Source organism: Protopterus annectens, chromosome 4.part0, assembly GCF_019279795.1.
Source record: "Protopterus annectens isolate FY-2018-M chromosome 4.part0, PAN1.0, whole genome shotgun sequence".
Classification (NCBI taxonomy): Eukaryota; Metazoa; Chordata; order Ceratodontiformes; family Protopteridae; genus Protopterus; species Protopterus annectens.
In genome coordinates, this window is record NC_056733.1 from 195473425 (window position 1) to 195487921 (window position 14497).

The 14497-nt window shown below is 43.3% G+C and overlaps 1 protein-coding gene across 1 annotated transcript in view; it reads left to right on the forward strand.

The window, feature by feature from the left end:
* Positions 1-14497, forward strand: part of HGS (hepatocyte growth factor-regulated tyrosine kinase substrate) — a 2162662-nt gene that overhangs the window by 1963743 nt on the left and 184422 nt on the right. The window contains exon 17 of the mRNA XM_044069724.1: positions 3246-3423. Within this exon, the coding sequence (XP_043925659.1) occupies positions 3246-3423 (178 nt within the window). The remainder of the gene's footprint in view (positions 1-3245; positions 3424-14497) is intronic.

Genomic DNA, 14497 nt, shown 5'->3' on the forward strand with positions numbered 1-14497 from the left:
ACATAATTTGGGTAATCTGTTAACCATCACAGGAGAGAGATTGGTGAGCTCATTTCCCTGTGGACATTGTTCCTTTTGTAAGTATGTGTTGAAAACCAAAGACTTTTCTAGCAGAAACACTAGCTCAGTTTATACAATACATCATTTTGCTAATTGCGAAATTGCTTGGGTGGTCTATTTGGCCACCTGTTCCACTTTTTATGTTGGGCAAACTTCAAGGCCACTCAGAACTATAATATCTGAGCACCTGGGTGATATCAGGAACAAACGTATGACTAATGCCCTGTACAGACATGTTTGTAACCATAATACTGCTATCTTTCATTTTAGTATTATTGATAGAGTATGGGGGGAACAATCCAGTAAATCTAGAAGTCATGGTATTGTAAATGACAAAGAAAAGAGCTGGATTATTAGATTGGGGGCTCTTTTTTCCCCAGGTCTAAATGACCATTTATAAAACCGAAATATTGTGGATTGTGTCCTTTGGTCATTTTTAGTGTGTGTGTAACTATATGGCTTTGGGGTAGCTATGACTTTAAATGCTTAATTAGGATTGTTTGCTGGTGTGTAAATATGTGGCATTTGTGTTCATGAATCATTCACTGATGAAGGCAAAACTGCTGAAATCAGTTTGATGTGATTATTTTACTTGCTGCCACTAGGAATAAATTGTGTTTGTCACTCTATAGATGCTGGCCTCTCTTGTTTTTGGATCCCCACAGATGGCATCTGCATCCGGAATTTTTTCTCAGCATGACTCAGAGATGGAGAGTTTCAAAGGTAGACCTCTTTGCCAACAATTGAAAAAATTCTCTGCCAGGATCAAACAGAAATATTCTTGGAAAATGGATGCTTTCTCCTTCCCTTGGACTCACCTCTTGGTTTATGCATCTCCCCTTACCCCTTCTGCCTCGAGTGCTTCTAAAGATAAGGGATGAGGGCCCAAGGGCAATAGTGATAGCACCAGTGTGGCCCAGATAACATTGTAAGTTCTCCTCCTCGAGCTCACCAGTCAGTACCCATGGCTGTTACCTCAGAGAGTAGACCTCACTCAAAACAAGGGACGAATTGTGCACCCCAACCTTCAGACACTTAGCTTTTCAGCTTAGATAATTCTGCAGCTGCAACATTTCCCTAAGCAAGCAAGTACAAGACATCCTTAAAGAATCTAGAAGGTCTAGCACTAGAAAATCATACTTGGCCAAATAGAAAAGATTCTCTGTTTGGTGCCAGAAGCAGCCCCTCGATTCCAATTCAGCACGTTACTACCATCCTAGAATACATGGCTAGTCTGGTAGATAAAGGCCTTTCCTCCACCTCCATTAAAATTCATGCGTCTGCCATTTCAGCCCACATTCCTACTCTTCCGCCAGTCTTTTCCCATTCCCTATTAAGACAGTTTTGTAGGGGAGTCATTTATATTAGACCTTCCAGGAGGAAACCTACTCCCCCATGGGACCTCAGTTTTCTAGAAAAGCTGACTTTACCTCCTTTCGAAACTGCAGCATCTGCTCCTCTGAAGTTTCTTACTCGGAAAACAACCCTACTGCTGGCTTTCATGTCAGCCAGGAGGTCTTTCATGCTCAAGGTGGTCACTGATACTTCTCTAAACCAAGCCATCCATCTGCCTACATTCTTCCCCAACCCTCATAACAAAGGGGAAAAAATACTTCATTCTTTGCATGTGCACATGCAGCTCCACTTTTATCTGGACTGGACAAAAGCCTTGAGAAAATCTGACCAGCATTTTATTACTTTTGCCCCTGGTTTTGAGGGGAAGCCAGCTTCTAAACAGACCATGTTTAAATGCATCTCCCACTGCATCTGTTTCTGTTACAGTCATCATGGCAAAAAAAAAAACAAACCCTGAAATGATTAGGCCACAGCTACCTCTAGTGCCTTTGTAAATGGAGTCCGTACTAAGGACATCTTGGAAGCAGCCACCTGGTCATCCATGCATACCCTCACAAAACACTACCACTTGGCAGACTTTTCCAAGTCTAGAGCAGGTTTTGCCACTGCCATCCTGCAGGGCATCCTTTCCTCGCCCTTAATCTTCTTCAACCCTCAATTTAGCTTTGGGAATCTTCCCACAAGTCAGGACTGCAACAGTGAAACATGATGAACATAGTACAGTTGTGTACACTTACCATAAATGTAGATGTTCAAGTGTGTTCTGTTGTAGTATTCTTTCCCTCCCTCCTGCCCCCTTAACCTATTATGTAGCCTACTAATAATCAACTGATCCAGGCAAGGGACACCCCCCCTTGGCTCCCCTGCTGTAAGGGTCCTCTTCCTTGGTTCCCTTCTGTCCATTTAGGGCTCCTCCTGGTAGAGGACAAGAAAATACTGAAATCATGATAGAAGCTGGATCCCTTTATACCCGAGCATACTGACATCAGTCAGGACATTTTTCAGCCTGGGAGGTAGAGTATTTTCTGGTAGTACCATCCCTGACTAACCTTCCTTCTTCCTTTCCCCTGCCTCAATACCTCCTTCTCTACTACAGTATCCTGACTGACTTCATTTGACATCATATCTTTGTAGATATAACTAATCTGATATATAATAATTATTAAAAAAAAAAAAAAAAAAAACTCTTCAAGAGAATTTATGATCTTATGGATTTTTTACTCCTACATGTGTATTACTTTTACTAAAATCTTCATATCTTGTATGCTTAATGCTTTTATTTGTTATGTGTTTGTATTCTCTAATCTTGTTTTAACCAATGGAGCTTTTCTCCCCGGGCCTCCACTGAAAATGGACATATATCCAGCTGGACTAGCCCGGTCAACAAATGTAAAATAAATAAATAAATAAATAGTAGAGCTGGCCGAGGACTTTCACGGCAGGAAATCCCACAAGTCAGGACTGCAACAGTGAATACACTGTTAACACCTACCTTTATGATAAGTATGCACAACTGTACTTTCTTTCTGATTCCTAAGGGCACCCTGTTCCTCCTGGGGCTTTTCAGTTCTGAAGTATGTATGTCGGTACATCACCTTTATGCCCTACACCTTGCACGGGGAGCATACGTGTGACATATGATGTCTATAAATTCTAAAAGCTTTGCTATACTGGCTGGATATTGTGCTGTCCTTGGCAGGAGATGTACTGCAACAGTTAAGAGAAGGACATCTACTGTTATGGTAAGATTTTACACGGCTGTATTTCCTACAGGATTCTAGCTTTTTCATAGAAATTATTCACATGCTGTTTCATTCTTATGTTTGTAGCTGCAGTCTATGCCAACAACTACTGGAGTGATGTATCAGCCTTCTGGTCCAGGCACGTACCCTACCACCTTCAGTCCTGCTGGTTCTGTGGAAGGTTCCCCTATGCATGCTGTATATATGAATCAACCCGGTCAGACAGGAACTGGTCCGTATCCCTCCATGCCTGTCACTGGAACAGGTAAGAGAACTGCATATTTTAATTGCACATAGTTGTACATAAATTCTTAGCTGAGGTTGTGCCCCCCCCCCCCCTTTTCAGGAAGCTTAGCCATATTTATATCTTCTGTGGTTTCTGGTTTGCTTCTTTTTGCACCATTTGCACCTTGGTCATATATGGCTGTTTATTTGAAGAGGCTTTGATGCTGTATATGGCCACTACCTTGTCTATACAGGCTCTCAGCAACATTTTACTAAACCAGTTTTGCTAGATGAGTCTCCCTGATGTTCTTCATTCCACATTGCTGCAGTCCTAACTATTGGGTAGTCCGCTGTCCAGTCGGCCCGAATACCAAAGTATATGGCTGACGTCGGTCAGGGCGCATTAGACTGACGTCAGTACGTCAGGGTACTAATGCGCATGACCGACGTCATATCCTCAGTCTTTTTTGCCGCATGGTCCGATGCAGAAGCAATTTTGCGAGTGCAGGTTGGCGTTCTGAAAAATTCTGAAGTCAGAGTTTCAGACCGAATCAAAGTTGGCTAAGTACCCCGTTGGGGATTATTTTGGTTTTTTCTTGCCTCAGTATTTAACCGGATGTCAGAAAAAGTAAATAACTGTATTTCTTGTGGGAAACAGATACCTCATAGGGATTACCATACTTTGTGTATACCTTGTTTAGGGCCTGAGCACGACGTTGTTGGATGCCGCTCTTGTGCTAGATTTAACAAACGCACTATTAAGAGAAGGTTAGACTGTGCCAGGTTAGTGTTTGGGAAGCGTTGTAACTATAAAATGCCGTCGGATGCTCCGGCGCTTCGGCTAAAAAACGCAAGGACAAAACAGCAAAGCCTAGAGGGGAAGAACCGACAGTCCCTGACGTCGGTTCTTTAGAGGGCTCAGTGGAGCCGGAGGTTTTGCCAGGTGTTTCTTTGGAGTCTCAGGGAGAGACTTTACTGTTACAGGATGTTTCTTCTCAGGAAGTAGGCCAGGCTGAGGGGGCTTCTCAGGTGGCTGTTCTTCCCTCACTTCCTAAGGTGGTTAGGGCCTCCCCTTCTGTTTCCAAGGCTTCCTTAAGGGGCAGGCCAAGTTTTGCTTCAGTGGGGGTTTCTCCTAGTGCTTCAGGGTCTTTGCCTAAGAAACATATGCTTAAAATGGCAGAAGATTTGATTACTATGATAAGGGGTTCTATGCCCCCTCCTGATAAGAGGCCTAGGGTGGAACCTGAGTTTGAGAGTTTTGAGCAATGCTCGGAGGCTTCTGAGTCTTCGGCTGAAGACTTGCAGGAGTTCCCTACTTATTCTGATTCTGATGTGGATGATTCTACTCCTTCAGCTTCTCCTCCTGAGGATTTTTCATTTTCAGAGACTTTGCATTCCATGAGGGAGCATTTTAAATGGGAAGGCCAAGATTTCTCTGATTCCAGGAAAAGGCTTAGGGAGTTCTTGTTTGTACGCCAGCACGGGCCTTTAGCGATACCTCCTGTTTTGAATGTGGTGGAAGATGTTTTTGCAGAGGCTTCCTTGAATCCTGATTCTTTGCCTCCTGCCCCAGTTAAACCGGATAGGTATTATAGGGTGCCTGAAGCTCATAACTATCTTTTTAAGAGTCCTAGGGCAGACCCGGAAACTGTCTCTCAGGGGCCTAAAGGTGTAAAGGCCTCAGTTGTTAAAAATCCTGTCCCTCCTGATAAAGAGGCAAGGGCTTTGGATAGATGGGGGAAGAAAGTGTATACTTCTTCCACTTTAGCCATGAGGGCGTTGAATTGTCAGTTTCACATGTTAAAATATCAGATTTATCTTCTTTCACAGTTGAAATCTAAGGTGGATGCTCTGGCGGAAGGTATTGACTGTAAAGAGTTGCAGGATTTAGTTCATGTGTCTGAACAGGTGGGTAAACATTCCTTGCAATGTGGTTTTGATGCTGTGCAGGCCTCCTCCAGGGTGGCTGCCACTGGTTCTGTTCTTCGTAGGCACGCCTGGTTGAGAGATCAGAACTTAGCTGAGCATGTTAAGACAAGGATTTTGGATGCTCCTTTACAGTCTGATGTGTTGTTTGGTTCGCCTGTGGAAGCAGTTTTAAAGAAGATGGAGGACAAGGCTAAGTCTATGCAAACTGTTAAGGATTTTTTGCAGGTGCAGCCTCCGAAGTTTAGTAGAAATTGGCCTGCTAAGGGATGGACTTATCCTGCTTATGATTCCCAGTCTAGGGGTAGGTCTAGACGTGGTAGGGGCAGAGCTCAAGGTGCTTTTAGGCCTAGGACAGGGAGTTCACCTGCTCAGACTTCTAGTGAGGGCAGGGGTCAGTCCTTTCGTAAGCACACCCAATGACCTGCCTTTTCAGCTGCCAGTACCTTCTCGTCTGGCGGCACCTCTAGGAGGAAGACTGTCTCTTTTCAAAGAAAATTGGGATTTAATTACCCAAGACAAATGGGTTCTGGATATCATTCATCACGGTTACAGGTTTTATTTCCATACCTTGCCTCCTTTCAAAGGCATGCCAGACATTCCTCCTCTACAAAGACAAGAGGCTCACAAGCAAATTTCTCAGTTGCTCCATATAGGGGCCATTCAGCCGGTTCCTGTGCCAGAAAAGGGCCTAGGATTTTATTCTCGCCTGTTCCTAGTACCGAAGAAGGGGAACACGTGGAGACCAATTTTGGATTTATCTATCCTCAACACTTATCTGGACATTCCCAAGTTCAAAATGTTGACGTTACAACAGCTTTTACCTCTGCTGGGCAAGGATCACTGGATGGTAACTTTAGATCTCAAGGAAGCTTACCTTCATGTGCCTATAGGACTAAGTTGCAGAAAGTATCTGCGTTTTCGAGCTGGAAATTCTCATTATCAGTTCTCTGCATTGCCCTTTGGCTTATCTACTGCACCCAGAGTATTCACAAAGGTTCTGGCTCCAGTGATAGCTTACTTCAGGCTAAAAGGAATTCAAATCTATCCTTACTTGGACGATTGCCTGATTCTGGCTCAAGAAAAGGAAAACCTTCTACATCATTTGGAATATGTCATAGCAGTGCTAAGATGCCTAGGGTATTCTGTGAACGAAATAAAGTCCAGTCTAGTACCCTCTCAAGACATGTGCTTTCTGGGTGTGAGACTGAATACAGCAGCCCAGATGGCCTTTTTAACCCCGGACAAACAAAAGAATCTTTCCAGTTACTTCCATCAACTATCTCTTCAGTCCGGGCTGACTGCAAGGACAGTCCTTCAAGCCTTAGGGTTCATGGCATCTTGTATTCTGGTGCTTCCCAATGCCAAACTGCATATGAGGAAGCTACAATGGTATCTCAAAATGTATGGACACAGCACTGCCAGGATTTGGACACTGTCATTCAAATAATACCTTGCATTGAAAGGAATTTTTGTGGTGGGCTCAGGAATGTCACCTAAACAAGGGACTCTCTGTGACCCGGCCAGAGGCGAGTCAAATTCTAACGACAGATGCCTCAGACATTGCTTGGGAGCTCATCTAAATGGAAAGTGGATACAAGACAAGTGGCCTGCCAGACTACAGCATCTACATATCAACATGAAGGAGATGTTAGCAGTCCAGTTTGCATTAATGGCTTTCAAGAAGTTACTTCTTCCAGGGCAGGTGTTGATTCTAACAGACAACACAACTGTCATGTGGTACATCAACAAACAAGGGGAACACATTCTTACCCATTGTGCAGGCAAGCAATGATTTTATGGGAGACTGCGCTAAGCTTGCAACTAACTCTTCAGGCAAGGTTTCTGCCGGAGCACAGAACTCCTTAGCAGATGTGTTAAGCAGACAAATCATGGATCCCCACGAGTGGAAACTGGATCTTCATGTATTTCAAAAGTTGACAGTGTCCTGGGGAACTCCAGACATAGATCTGTTCGCTTCTCCACTAAACCACCAGCTGCCAAAGTTTTGCACAAAGAGGTTTCATCACACAGCTTGGAAAGTGGATGCTCTTTCTTTCAGTTGGAAAAATCTTCATGTGTATGCGTTTCCACCTCTGCCTCTTCTTCCAAAGGTGCTTCTAAAGGTCAGACAAGACAAGCCAAGGATGATTTTAATAGCTCCAGATTGGCCTCGGCAGCACTGGTACCCATTACTGAGGAGTCTGGTAAAGAAGCCCCCATGGCCTTTACCCTTGATTCCACATCTGTTGTCTCAGAAGGACGGTTGTCTGCTCAATGTCAAGCTTCACTCTCTTCATCTAACAGCCTGGCATATTCTGTTTTAAAAGACAGCAGGTCTCAACTTCCTCAACAAGTTTTAAATGTGATTATGGAAGCCAGAAGACCTAGTACAAGGAAAGTGTACGCAGAAAAATGGAAGAGATTTTTATTTTGGGCTGCAGCAAAGAATTTGGAGATTTCGGAGCCTAATTTGAGTGTGGCTCTTCAATATCTTACTGAGTTATTGGACAAAGGTTTGTCTTTCTCTTACATTAAGATTCATGCTGCAGCAATTTCAGCTCACTATGATTGTGACCCACCATTGTTTTCACATCCTTTGTTCAAGCAATTTCTTAGAGGGGCAAAGAATATAAGACCCCCACGTAGAGCTCCTACTCCTGCTTGGGATCTCAATTTTGTGTTGGAGAAACTTACTCTACAACCTTTTGAGCCTGCAGCTACTGCTGAACTGAAATACTTGTCATGGAAGACTGCTTTTTTGTTGGCCATTACTTCTGCAAGAAGGGTTTCTGAGTTACAGGCCCTTATGGCGGTTGAGCCTTTTTTGATTTTTCATAAGGATAGGGTATCATTACGTACAAATCCTTCCTTTATGCCTAAAGTGGTTTCTAGTGTGGCTTTAAACCAAACTATTCATTTGCCTACGTTTTATGCAGATCCCCAAAACAAAGGGGAAAAGATTTTGCACACTTTAGATGTACATAGGCAATTGCGTTATTATTTGAGCAGGACTAAGGATTTTAGGCAGTCTCAGCAGTTGTTTGTTTCTTTTGCTTTGAGTTCTCAGGGCAAGCCTGTGTCAAAACAAACTATTTCTAGGTGGATTGGGTTTTGCATTGCATTTTGTTATTCCCATCATGGCAAGGAGATTCCAGCTGGGATTAGGCTTCATTCCACTAGGGCTACTGCCACTTCAACAGCTTTTTTAAGGGGGGTGGCAACTAAGGATATTTTGGAGGCAGCTACTTGGAGTTCAGTGCATACTTTCTCTAAGCATTACCACCTTCCTCTCTACTCTAAGTCTAGGGCTGGTTTTGCTACAGCCATTTTGCAAGGCATGTTATCAGCTCCTGCTTCTTTATGATTTGCCAGCCTCCCTTACCTCTGCTTTGGGATTCTACCCAATAGTTAGGACTGCAGCAATGTGGAATGAAGAACATAGTACAGTTTTGTACCTACCATAAATGTAGATGTTCGAGGATCCACATTGCTGCAGTCCAATTTACCCTCCCTCCTTCCCCTCTGTGTTTAGGGGTGGTTGTGTAGGTGAGGTTATGTTCAGCTGAGTTTGTATATATTGTACATATTTTTGGTGCAGGTATGTTTGGTGTTTTTGGATTTTGGGCCTTATCTTTTCAGGGTCTTCTGACATCTGGGGCAAGAAAAGACTGAGGATATGACGTCGGTCATGCGCATTAGTACCCTGACGTACTGACGTCAGTCTAATGCGCCCTGACCGACGTCAGCCATATACTTTGGTATTCGGGCCGACTGGACAGCGGACTACCCAATAGTTAGGACTGCAGCAATGTGGATCCTCGAACATCTACATTTATGGTAGGTACAAAACTGTACTTTCTCTTGGCAATGACAGCTGAAATCAACTGTAAAACAGAGCTGCCGTCTTACAATATGATGCACTGATTATGTAATGAATGGTTGACCTGTTAAATGACACAAAACACATTACTGACAGCTCAGTGCATCAAACATCGAAAAAGGAAACAAATGTTCTTTTCTGATGTACTACCCATAATCCTACCAACAATTCAGTGGTAGTGTTATGGAAATTTTTTTTTTTTTTAACATAAGGCACACAGTGTTAGAGGCAGGGCTAGAGTTAGGGTTAGCATGCATTACTAAGGTGAGTGGGAGCAAACCTCCCCCCCCTTCACCTTGGTAATGATTGCTATATCCTTAACCCTGAGTGTCCTACCTTAAAACAACCATTTCCCTAACACTACCACTATACAAAGCAGTACAGGCAGTCACCTCATGTGCACACAAACACATTCACCCACACAAGAATAAATCTGTCCCCTTACCTGACCTTAACCCTCACACACTCTTAATCCCCTTACCATAAAACACTCAAACATAGACTCACAGTCCTACCACAAAGCCACTTACCTTAGTCAACCAACAAGAAGGTGCCCAATTTGCCATTCACACATACGGCCTTTCTCAGAAAAAAAAAACTGCAGTTCACTTAGTTGCATTCTTGTATCAGCCAAGGTAACTGCAACTGATGCTCCAAAGAAGGTCACACAATGTCACATCTTGGTGAACATCTTGTCACAACTGTCTAATAGATTGACCCAGTCAGGTATTCATTCCAGACATTTATTTCCTTCTACAGATTTTTAAATTTTTTTTAAACCTTTGGAATCTTGATCTAGTTTCTGTGCATGTATGTTGTGTGGAGTTGCTTCCTTTTGCTATAAATAACCTTGTGTCATCACTAATTCCTGTATCATACCTTCTTACCAGTGTCATTCAGCCTTCCCCTATGTTCTATTCCTTCAGCTACTCGGGCATATATTGCAGGCTATTCTCTTATTTCAATAGAAAGAATTCATCTCAGCCATGTCAGTAAACTTACCCCAGCCATGTCAGTGGTCTGATCTCCTTTCATCTCATTTTTTAATGACATTTCTTCCAAGGCCTTTTGCATTATGACCTTTTTACTGAAGTCAGTCTTTACTGTGGGCTTTTCCGGGAGAACTCTTAAACCCTTTCACTGCCTAGTCTACTGGTAGGTATATTTGTTAACGTGCATGCATTTGTGCCTGCTTTAGGCATCACCAGCAGGCCTGCATGTGGAGATTCCCTTTCCAGTCTATTTGTTTTTTGGGTGTTTTTACTTGGACTGAGGGCCCATGTCAACCTTTGAATGTTTTTTGTTCTTGCAACCCTTCTGTTTTTACCGAGAGTAGTGTTTCTGGTACCATATGCACTTTCTCAGCGACGTCATCTATTTTTCTAGGATGTTGCTTCCCTTAGAATGTCTCTCATCAGTGGGTTTTCAGAAAGTCAGTCCTTTCCCCTGTGATCTAGCTTCCCTCTTTTGACTTGTATGAGATTGTGTCTGGTTGTGGCGCATATCTTCATCCAACATGCACCTTCTATGTCTCCCTGTATGGTCTTGCCAACAATTAATGTTCAGGCCTTTTTGGTAACGGTACCTGGCTGTCATGGACATCTTTGTACCAAATGCATCCTTGCATATCCCCTGGTTGATCCAGATGATATTTCTTCTGAGCTCTCAGAACCTTTTTCCATTTGGAAAAGTTTCCTTTCACTCATGGTCTGGTTTCTACCCTCTGACAGTTGGTTGTGAAAGCATATACATGTCACTTCCAGGCACTACAGCCATTGTATTTAATTCCTAGTGGTGCCTGTCCTTTGCAAAACCCTTACCTGTTGCTGTCTAATAATTCTGCACAATTTTCATGTTGTTTGAGAGGCTGTAACCTTAGTCTACTTTTACTTCAAAGTGACTAGTAATAAGCGTTAAGAAGCTTTAGTCTCCCCACAGCTTTAGAACTGTTTCTGATGCTTGGAAGTCACTTTCTAGATTTTAGGTCAGAACCTTAGCCTGAGTTCATATGCCTTTTATTGCCTTATGTCTATATTTGCTTGTGACTTCATGGATCTTAGCCATAATCTCTAAGTGGGCATCTTCTGCATCTTAGGTTATTCCACTAATAGGTTGTATTTTACAAGTTTGTTTTGTCCAGGAGTGTACGCTTTTCAGGGCTTTCTCCTCTGGAGTTCCACCCATTAGCAGTTACCTTTGGACTCTATCTTACAGGTTAGGTGAAAGATATGAAACTACCAATATCAGATACAAAAGTGATTGTAACAAAGGATCTGCATTTGTTAGTTTTGTATTATTCATCATTCTCTCCCCCCCCCCCCCCCCACTCCCACCATTTTGGTTTGAAGAAGGCTGCTATTTTTCTGTTGTCTCCTTTGCCCATTCTTCTTTTCTATTGCTCTTTCTTTGCAGACTTCAGAGACCTGCAGTTGGGTCCCCAGACACTGTGCTTTGTGTTTAATGAGGAGGGGCTAGGCTGGCCTGTGAACATTTTGAGTCAGGCTGATGAAGTACATGCTTGTCTTAGTCCTGCAGGTAAAGGATGTAAAACCGCCGGTGCAGCTATGTCATTATGGTAAGCACATAACTTTCATTTCACTGCGTTTCAGGTGGGTTCTCAGTACTGCAAGTTCATTTTCTTGCCATTTTGGTTCTCCACCGCCCCAGGGGTGCTCATAAGTTACACCTTTTTTTTTATCTCATTTGACTTGGGGGGCCTCCACATCTATCCATGACTGGATGACTTCCTCATCCAGGTCACCTATTAGGAGCAACCACTGAAAGAATGAACCTATTTCCTGCTTGACAAACCAGGGATTGCCTTCAGTACCCAAAATCAAAATTTCACCCTTCCAAAAATTTGTTACTCCTGGGGGCACTGCTGGACACAGTTTGGTAGAAATTGTCATCCATGACTACCTTATCCATGACTACCTTATTCATGACTTTTGGCCAGTGGAAAACCCTTGCAGTAACAGGGATACTCTGTGCTGGGCTATGTCCCCAGCAATCCTAATGGCACCCCCTTGCCAGATTTTCTCTAAGGAAGATGCATTTGCTCCTAAAGAACCTGTCTGTGTATGTAAACTTTGTATATGTGGTTCTTTCACATCTAAGCCATACAGGAGGAGTTTACTTGGTGGCAGACCAGGGGCAAAAACATTGGGATGCTGCTGACTTCCCCCACAAGGCATCCAGATTCTGACAACAGTTGCCACAGAGTTAGCCTCTGGATTGCATACCAGACACTTCAAGGTATAGGAGCAATGTGTCCTCAGTACACAAGGTATAGGAGCAGTGTATCCTCAGTACAGAGACCATGCATGTCAGTGCCAAGAAAATGGTTGGTTTGATCTCCGGCACAGTGGTGCAGCAGTTAACGTTGTCTCCTCACAAGAGGTTCTCTGGTTCAATTCCTGTCTGTAGTGCCTTCTGTGTGGAATCTGCATGTCCTTCCTGCGTTCATGTGGGTTTTTTCCGGGTGCTCCGGCTTCCTCCCACATTACAAAGACATGCATTTAGGGCATTTCTCTCTGGGCCTCCACTGAAAATTGGCTCATGCCAAGTCGGACTTTCCCGGTAACAAAATGTTAAATAAATCTATGCCTTTCAGTTTTTTAAGGGTACTTTGAGCCAGATTGCACTGACAGTAGGCACAAAGGATACACCACATTAGTGTTATCTATCATCCCTTAAATGGGGAGCCATTCTTACCAGTTATGCATAACAGCCATGAAAGCTTGAGACCTGGCTTTTAAAGTACATTTGCTTCCAGAAAGATGCATGCATTCCTTAGGGGCTTGCTAGACAGCAAACCTGTTCTTCTAATACCTCAGGTTTTGGGTATAAGTTAGGGAGGAAAGGGCAGCATCATTCTGATGGCACCATTCTGGGCTGGATATAGCAATAGTTCTCTCTGCTTTTGAAGTTTTTAACTCTCCTTCAGAATGCACTGTATTAGCAAAAGAGAACCCCAGTTTACCCAAATTTGAACAGCCTTAACCTGATGGCCTAGAAGAGAAGCTCCTGATCACAAACTGGAAAATGTATGTACCACTGCAGCATCTGCAGTAGGAGTGTTCACTTTTAAGAGATCCTGCTGTGTGGCTGTGCAATCTTCTAAAGCTCTTTCCTCTTCTGTGGCATCATTGGACACCCTGTTTCTAGCACATGGTCATTAGTAGAGTAAAGGGTGCTTTGACCAAAAGCATCTTCAGATCTTTCTTGCCATGCAGTAGTGTTCGCATCTTGTACTACTTCGGTCTGACAAATTCAGTCTTTTGAGGGCAGATTGGATTTCCCTACATTTCATTACATAATTATTGATTGCTGTGAATGTCTGACAGGTTTTAATACAGAAGAAACTGACCTGTGGTAAACTAATACCCCATGAAGACTGTTACAACAGAGTATCTTTTTTTTTGCATGGTGCATGGCATGGACGTCTGTTCCTACTGTGTCATTTACCCTAAGGGCAAACTGTTGCCACTAGCACTCCCTCCAGGGGGTTTGCTGCCCAAAACAGGGCATGAGCCTAGTTTAGCTGCTGTGGTATCATCCAAGGCCACCAGGAGCTTGCTTCCAAACAAACAAAAAAAAAACATTCAAAAAAGAGAGAGGAAACCATGGATGTCACAAACTACTCAGGGTTTTTGCAGTCTGGTAATTCTGTACTAGGAGAGGCACTTTCACAGCCCTTGACTTCAGAATACACTGTAGCCTCTGCATTTACCCACATCTTTGGTATCTGCCATCTCAGACCAAAGTCATGGATTTCTTTCAGTGGACACTGATCCTTTGGCCACTGAGGTACCCATTTTGATAACTGAAGGAGAAGGTGGAATCCGTAGACTTTTTAACTAGAAAAAGTTACAGAGGACTGTATTGACACTTCAGTTGCTCGCCCGAGATCAGAAGCCTCAAAGGCAGCTGGATCTGACCATAGTAGGAGCAAAGGCAGCTGAAGCGCAAGCTGATGTAGCCCAGGTTGAGCAGTAAGTCAGTCCATCCTCTCGCCCTGGCTTCACTTTAGATACAGTTGTTCAGTTGGCCAAAATTATGTTGTTATAGAAATTTGAGGCCAGAACCAGATATGCAGTCAGTATCAGGAGTTCCTTTCAGAAAGAAGAGGATGGATACCCATTAAGTAGAATCCAGCTCCTTGGATTCTGACCATGTTTACCTGGTCTGTGCACGCAGATTCCTGTCAGCCAAATCCTTCGACTCTGACACTGAAGGCAGTCTGTACTCTACTCTTCCATCAGAGAACTTCTTTGGAAACACTCCACAAAATAAAATGGACTAT